The 8,776-nt window shown below is 41.7% G+C and overlaps 1 protein-coding gene across 1 annotated transcript in view; it reads left to right on the forward strand.

The window, feature by feature from the left end:
- EPM2A (epilepsy, progressive myoclonus type 2A, Lafora disease (laforin)) overlaps positions 1-8,776 on the forward strand; it is a 69,006-nt gene that overhangs the window by 28,382 nt on the left and 31,848 nt on the right. The window contains exon 2 of the mRNA XM_015412044.1: positions 3,936-4,110. Coding sequence (XP_015267530.1) covers positions 3,936-4,110 — 175 coding nt within the window. The remainder of the gene's footprint in view (positions 1-3,935; positions 4,111-8,776) is intronic.

The raw sequence follows: 8,776 nt of genomic DNA on the forward strand, positions 1-8,776 counted from the left end.
CCCCTCCCTCCCTCCCTCCCTCCCTCCCCCTGGTGGCGTGGCCTTGTCGGCCTGCCCAACTTTCTCCTTCCTCCCCCACTGGTGGCGGCGGCAAGGCCTCGCCGGTCAGCCAAGCCTTCTCCCACCACCCCTCCCCTTCCACCACCGCCGCCGAAGCCATTCCAAGCTCGTTCCCTGCCCATGCGCAGGTGACACTTTTTTACTTTTTGGGGGATTTCAGTATCCCCCCTATAGTTTTTTACAGTTTTTAGATTTTTATGCACATCTGGTGATCGCCCCAGATGTGCAGGAAAATCTCCCTGCCCCCCAGGTGCCCCCAATGTGCGGATTTAGATATCCGCACGCAGGGGGCGCCTTCGCTATTAGATATATGTCATTTATGTTGTATGTTAGTTGCCTTGGTGGCCCTTATACGGGTAGAAAGGGAAGATACAAATTTTGTAAATAAATAAAATAAATAGAATCATATGATAAACCAAGATATTGCAACATTTATTGATATCATATAAAGGCCACTAAAAAGGAACATTTTACAGGTTTCCTAAAAGTAGGGAACTAGTGGCACAGACAAACCTTTGGCAATGAGGCAAGGGTAGCATAAAGAGAGGAATTCTAGAATCCAGAAATCACCACTGTAAAGGCTGTTGTCTAAATTGTGATACTTGAAGCACCAATAATCCCTTGAGATTTTAAGGGTTTTATATAGGATTTCACTATAATGAAGCTATAATTCCAAACAAATATTCTCATGAATAAAATTGGTGGAATTTAGCCTTGAGTGGATGATTATAGGACAGAGCCTTTGCTCCAGTCTTGAAATTTGTTCTAGTTTTCATAAATGTGTGTGGTTGGTAGGATCATTCTCTTCCACTACATCTCATCTCCCCCCTCCCCCAATTCTCAAATGGAATTAACTACCTCTTTCATCAGCAACATGTTTACATGTTGTGAAAGACTGTGTTTCGCTTCCTAAATCTGATGTCAGAGTTAACAAATTCGGTCAATGAATTTTCAAAGTGAACGATGCCAAAATTCTGGCGCACAATTTTTTATGCAGCAGATGGCACTGTTAATGTCTGAAATAGGAAAGGAATCTACTAATAAATTATATCTGTGCTATGGTGTTGAAACATCTGATGAAAAATTAGTGCAGACTGGTTATTGGTGTTTAGGTCATTTCACTTAGAACATATAATGACACTTATCTTTTCATGAGCTCTTACAATCTCTGTACTCTAGCATGATGGACTATGAGTAACGAACATCTTGGAAAATATTGTACATGACAAAGGATATTTAGAAGACAGTGGTATGGCAACATCCTGCATAAATAATAGAGGGTTCTGAATAATAGAGGGTTCTGAATGTGATGGTTAGTTTATCAGCAGATGAGTTCTGATGACAGTTAAAGAGAAGAGCTTTTCTTTTGCATGTTCTCAACAATGTTAAATCTATGAATATATTTCCAAGTCATAAGTGGTACAAATTAGGGAAATTTAGTTATTTGAATGGGCTTTAATATTCCTCATTGTGCTGTATGGTGCTAACATATGATAATTAACTCTCAAGTTAGTTTTGCCAACCTCCAGGTGGGGCCTGGAGACCTCCCGGAATTAGAATAGATCTCCAGGCAACAGAGATCAGTTCCCCTTGAACAAATGGCTGCTTTGGAGGGTAAACTCTATGGAATTATGCCCCACTGAGGTCCTGCCTCTCCCCAGGCTTCACCCCCCAAATCTCCAGGTATTTCACAAACCAGAGTTGGCAACACTATCTCAAAGAGTTAAATTCTTCTTTGGATTCATACAGAAAGCATTTTTATTTAGGGCTTTTTTTTAGAGTACACTTTACCTGTATTTCGATGATCCCCACATTTTTCCTACAGCAGGTGACATGTTATTTTCTAAAAATGTGTAGTCACTAGAAATTTGACCTTAAGCTGTGAGGCATTTGTGAGCTTTTTCACAGATAAAGTTTCGTTACTCTGCCGCGACCTCCCATCCAATATTGATACAGTATGTGAACTGGAGGCCCCTTGGCCGTCTCTGGATTCAGTTTTTGACACCTTCTGTCGGCTGTCCCAGGCCGATATAGCCAGAATTCTGGGTGCTGTTAGGCCGACCACTTGCCTCCTGGATCCATGCCCCTCAAAGCTGGTGAAGGCCAGCAACAAGAGGTTACGAGGCCCCCTCGGAGATATGATCAACCTGTCCCTGGGTTTTGGGACTTTCCCAGGGGGCTGAAGGAGGCTGTGGTTGTTCCGCTCTTGAAAAAACCAAATGCAGATCCTATGGATCCAAGCAATTAACTGCCCAATCTCGTTTCTGGGTAAGGTAATTGAAAGAGTGGCGGCCGAACAGCTCCAGAAATTTCTGGAGGATGCTTCAGTGTTGGATCCATTTCAATCAGGCTTCTGCCCCGGCCACGGGATGGAGACGGCATTGGTCACCCTCACAGACAATCTCTGCAGACAGCTGGATCGAGGCAGGTCAGCACTGCTGATACTACTTGATCTCACAGCAGCATTCGATACAGTTGACTACTGACCCACCATCTCGTTGACATTGGAATCCATGGGACAGCCTTGCAATGGCTCACCTCATTTCTCCACGGTTGGGGACAGAGGGTGGCGCAGGGAGGGACAGGGTCCTCAAGATACCCACTGGAATGTGGGCTCCCTCAGGGGGCACTTCTCTCCCCAATGTTGTTTAACATCTATATGCACCCCCTTGCCCAGCAAGTGTGGAGTTTTGGGCTGGGATGCCATCAATATGCTGATGACACCTGGCTATACCTGTTGATGGGTGACCGGCCAGATACCATTCCAGGGAATCTTGCCGAAGGCTTGGAGGCTGTGGTGAGATGGTTAAAACCAAGTCAACTGAAACTGAATCCAAGAAAGATGGAGGTTCTGTGGCTGGGTGGGAGGGAGGCTTGATTGGGTTGCCAGCTCCTGACTCTTGAGGGTGTGCCTCTATCACCGGCACACACCATCAGGAGCCTGGGCGTAACTCTGGATTCCTCCTCCATGGAAGCCCAGGTTGCGAAGGTTGACAACCTGGCATTTTCCCAACTTTACCAGGTCAGGCAGTTGGTTCCCTACTTGTCTCGCCCCAGCCTAGCCACAGTAATCCATGCAACGGTCACCTCCAGGCTGGATTACTGTAATTCGCTCTACGTGGGCTTGCCCCTGTGCCTGACTTGGAAGCTTCAACTGGTCCAAAATGCAGCGGTGCAGGTCCTTAAAGGAACCCCTCGTACAGCACATATTCAACCAGTGCTGCATGAGCTGCACTGGCTTCCAGTGGAGCACCGAATCAGGTTCAAGGTTCTGGTTTTGTCCTTTAAGGTTCTTAGTGGACAAGGACCTATATATCTTCGGGACCGCTTCTCCCAGTATGCCCCTGGAATACTATGCTCAGGAAATAAGAACTTGCTGGTGGTTCCCGGCCTGAGAGAAGTCTGGCTGTCCTCAACCAGGACCAGGGCCTTTTCAGCTTTGGCCCCTGCCTGGTGGAACGCTCTGCCAGAAGACATTTGTGCCCTGTGGGAGCTGCCACCTTTCCACAGGGCATGTAAGGCAGAGATGTTCCACTGGGCTTTTGGTTGAGGGCAGCGATGGGACTACTTCTGGCACTCTCATGTGGTTCCTCATTCCTCATAGCCCCTCCCCCAGGGAGGCCAGGGAGTTAGGATTTTCCACCATCTTAAGTATTGTATATATACTTTTTAAACCTATTGTTATTTATTGGACTGTTTTTAATGTAGTTGTACGTGACTGTTTAATACTGTTGTAAGCTGCCCTGAGCCCTGCTTGTAAATAAATAAATAAATAATAATAAAAAATAAGTGCATGGAAATTATACCTATTCAAAACACTTTGTTTTTTACTCATAAATTATATTGGAATTTTGTATGTTACTCTTTTTTTTCAGGCAATGGGCCTCACCATGATCGATGCAGTGTTTATAACCCAAGCAACTTGGTTGATGGAGTTTATTGCCTCCCAATAGGGCACTGGATTGAAGTTTCTGGACATACTGATGAGATGAAACATACAACTGACTTTTATTTTAATATAGCTGGACATCAAGCTATTCACTACTCCAGGTAAAAATAGAGAGAGAGTGTATTACTAATGGTCTTAGGTTTTTATGGGTATATAAGGAAGATGATCCAAGGGAACTAACAGTGTGAACCTGAGTATATTTTTTTCAAAATAAATTCATAGTTCCATAGGACTTACTCCCCAGTAATTGTGCCTAGGATTGAAGGCATAGTTCTTCATCTGTATGCTGGATGTCTAAAGAACTTGTTCTATATTTTGCTGATGGTACAATAAGCCTCCTTATGGTCACACACAGCTAGCAGCACATTAGACACATACTTTCACTACATGTCTCAGGCTGCGGTCACACATGGGAGAAAATGCGGGCGGGAAGCGAGGCAGTTTGCCCTGGGCTAAAATGACGCACATTTGCACGATCACACTTCTGGCTGTGCGCCCTGCAGTTCTGGATAGTAGAAGGTTTTCCGCAGTGGCTTTTTGCCTTGCTCCTGTGGCACAATATGACACCCCACCGACGACTCTGGGACGCTGGACAGCTGTGTCTGTCTGATCGCGCCCCTTTACTCTGCGGGGGAATTGCACCGTTGCCACCGCTTTTGGTACGTATGATTGCACCCTCAGTCTTTTCCCCCCAAAAGTTTTCTGCAGTTATAAAGACCAGGAATTTGCATTTTATATAATGAAAAGAGTTTAACAGATACACATCTGAATTTCTTGTGGCCTTGGAAGACAGTTTTTCAGTGCTTATGTGAAGTATAAAACAAATTATATGTCTTTCTCACTGGAAAGGTCAATAGTGAAGAATTAATCTGTATGAAAATCTGGTCAGGTAGTTTCCTTATGGAATTCTAAGGATTTATGACATGTCAAATGACAGTAATACTAGGATGTGGTATGTCTGTTTTAACAGTAAATGCTATCTGCATTATTTGAAGTATCAAAGGGTAGTCCTTTGTGCTTTCCTCTGTGTGTGTGAATATAAATGTCTGGCCAACAAGATTCTGATAGTATTATGTACCATCTGTAGACTGGAAGGTGATTGCTGATTCAACATGTTGACTAATACCTGTAATAACAAATGCCAGATGTTGACCCATGGAGGAATAAATATAAAAAAAACCCAAAGAGACAAGATAAGGCATTTGCTGTCAGGCAGAAATGATCCAAGTCAGGAGCTGGCAGCGGAAACAGAACCCAGAGTCATATTCAGAAGGCTGGGCAGCAGTAAGTGTCAGAGTGGAAGACAGGTACAGAGCCAGAAGCCTGTCACTTGGAGATAAGCAAAGTTTGGTTCTTGTAAATTAGGCCAGAAAGTTGTAATAATGCAGATGCAAAATGCTTCCTGGCAACCCTTGTGACTGAGAATAACTAACATAAAACAAACTGGATGGAGCTATGAATTCACCATATGCCAAAATTTGCTCTCTAAATATTCTTCTCTGTGAAATTCGGTCGAGTTGTAACTAATACCTAGAAAAAGTTATATAGTAAAGCAGAAGGAATACCGCACCACTTATTTTGTATAACAATGCTCATGTGTGAAGGAGACACCACTGGTATATATATATATACAGTTGCAGACTTTGAAAGGAAGCAGAAAGACAGATTTGCCATTTTGTCTGTACTAAGGAGTCAGCCCTTGGTAAAGGAGAGGTATCAATCAAGACATAATAAAATGTGATCTTTTTGATAGCCTTGGTTTGTTTAAAGTCTGTGTAAAAGCAATAGTAAAATATATATAACTTTCCCACCCACATAAAATTCCAATATAGCTCTAATTACACAAAACAGCAAATAGCCCATTCCCATATGTTGTAACAGTCATGGGTAGCCAGACTAATAACGCCCCAATGAACATCATGGTGCAGGTGCATATCCTCACCAGCTATGTGGGCAATAGCTTATTCTGCATGGAGATCTGTGTTGCTTAATCAAGGTTTTGTGTTTCAAGCACGAGATATTTAAACAAATAAAGAACAATAACCGAAGTAATTATTTAAAACAGCAAAGGGGTCAGTAGATGGTGGTCTGCAATCCAGATGCAGCCATTAGGTGTTGTCTAATCCACCAGATTCCAGTCATACATCCGATGGTTTTAGTTTCAAAGAATCAATGACAGCCATCCCTAAAGACTCTTGACAATGTAGCCTTGATGCAGGTTTGATTGCTGGCCATTCATATGTGAATATGTGCAGTGGTATTTCAGTGCCTCAAGTATAAATTTTGAAAATGGACGCTAAGCTTGAATGGGAATGCCACCTTGGAGACTGGTATAAAAAGTTTTCAAGACTGTTTTGTTACTTACCTCAGAAAGGGTCTTGTGCTCAAAAGACATTGGATTTTATCTCTTTGAGAAGTGGATTATATGAAATATTTTTATGGTAAAAGATTTTTGTGGTTCAGTGGTTTCTACTTTAGTTTCTGTCATGCTTCTTTGCTTTGCATCTATAAAACCCATGGAGTCAGATTATTCTGAAGGCTATTAATACTCTTACTCATCATTAATAAAATTCAAGCCAACACTGGATTATGCAACCTGAAGCTCTGGAAGAAAAACTATCTGTTTTTGTTTGATTTCAACTGAGTATGAAAAATGAAAAAGAAATCTTTTCAGCTGTTTAAAGAAAAATAACCTGTGTACTAAGTGTCACCCTAGAGTGATTTTTTTTTTATTGTTGAATTATAGCGTGAACTGTGGTGAGGAAAGGAATGACTTTTAAATGGAATTCAGTGAGCTGTGCCATTTGAGCAGAAACCTAAAATGATGCCCTGTGGTTAAATAATTAATTAAGAACAGAGCTATGATACCTATTGGGATTTCTCCTTTTTGGAACTAGATTCTGAGGCCCATTTCCCCCCTCTTTGGCTATAGGAGTTCAATAGTGACTGCATCAGTAACAAGGGCTCAAAGATAATGAGCTACAGAGGAAAAGGCATTGATTGTATTGTAAGTTTTAAAGAGAATCTAGATACAGGCTCTCATTTAAAATGAGGGGACAAGACTTGGGTTGCTTTTAATGCATGCTAATGGGTTTATCCTGGGCTTTTGGAAGTTGGTGAAAATCTTGCCATTGATTTCAGACTGAATAGCATTGAACTTCCTAATGACTCAGGAAAGTTAAACATATTCAGTATGTCATTTATCAATTAAATGGCCCAAATAAGTAACTAACAATGCAGTCCTATGCTGAGTCATTCCAGTCAAAGCCTACTGAAATCAATGACCTTGAACTGGAGTAACTTGGCGTAAGATTGTGCTGTAAATGACAAAAGCAGTGTAGAACAGAGTTGTATAAAGTAATGTCAACATAAAGATTTCAGTTGTTATTATTAGGCTGTAGTCTCAAAACTACTTATAGGTAATTTGCAGCTTGACCCTATAGACCTTTACTTAGAAGACCCACTGAGGTAAAATGTTTGAATATGGCTCTGTATTAAGTATTGTCCATATAAATTATGACTTAGTCCGAAATGTGCACATAGGATTTATTGTATTCATTTGATTTTAAAATATATCCTACTTTCCTCCTAAAAGCCCTAAGTAACTGATAGCAGATCAGTGAAAGATTACTGCATTAAAACCTATCTTTCTAATAGATACATGGGGGGAAAACCCTATACACAAAAAGATTGGGTTGGTTGTCATCACTATGTGGATTACACCAAGCCCTGTATTTATCTAACCAGGGTTGTAGCCAGGGGGGGGGGCACATGGGGTGGTGCCCCCTAGCACATCTGCAGTGCCACCACTCCAATCCCCCACCCTTGTGGGGAGGATGGGCACCTTATGGAGAGGATGGAAGGAAGCATTTCTCCTTTGCAGCACTGAAAGAGTTAAAATGAGCAAGCTGCTTCCTAGAGAAGCCGAGCAAGGTGGTGAAGAGGAAATGGTCTTAGGGAAATGTGCCTTTGCTATTTTTTTGGGGCCCCCGAAGGGGATTCTTTTAATTACATTTTTCTAAAGACTACAAATCTACAATGAAAATGAGGGAAGGGAACTACAATTAGGGATAAAGAAAAGAAAACCCACTACTATCTAAAATCCCAAGAGAGGAGATCCTCAAAATCTCTTAAGTACAAAGTCAGTTCTAAACTCGCTAACAATTTTTTGAACTTAGTGAGGTCTGCTATTATAACTTTTAAATCTTAAATTAACTGTTGAAAAGAAAAACCCCAGAGCATATCATTATAATCAACCCTTTTCAAAGGCACAATACAGAGTCCTTCAGCCTTCATTTCTTCTTATCCTGTCTTCTTCGCAGTTTATAAGGACTTTTAGGAGCCGCTACTCCCTTCTCTGACAGAGAGTCCTCTCCAGAAGACCCCGAGTCCAGCTCGCCACTGGACTTACTGTCCTCTTTATCGCCTTTCTCTTGCTCACCCAACTGGATTTTCAAAAAGTCCCAAGCTTTGGAAACAGAGTCAATCTTTTCCTTTTTATCTTGAAGTTTGAAGGTTATGCCCTCTGCATACAGCCCCTGATAGCTGATTGCGTTTGTTTGAAGAAAGAGGATTAAATCTTTGTATTTCCTTCTCCTTTGTCTTATTTCAAATGGGATGTCTTTAAGGATCCTGATGGTGCTGTCCCCGATTTTCTTTTTCTTTTTTTTTTTGAAAATTTATTTTCCAAGTTTTCACCTTTACAATCCACAAAATCTGTACACAGATAATCAAGATTAGGTCATTTATACATATTTTTTTAAAAAA

Source organism: Gekko japonicus, unplaced genomic scaffold (genome assembly GCF_001447785.1).
Source record: "Gekko japonicus isolate JY-2015 unplaced genomic scaffold, Gekko_japonicus_V1.1 scaffold1155, whole genome shotgun sequence".
NCBI classification, from domain to species: Eukaryota; Metazoa; Chordata; class Lepidosauria; order Squamata; family Gekkonidae; genus Gekko; species Gekko japonicus.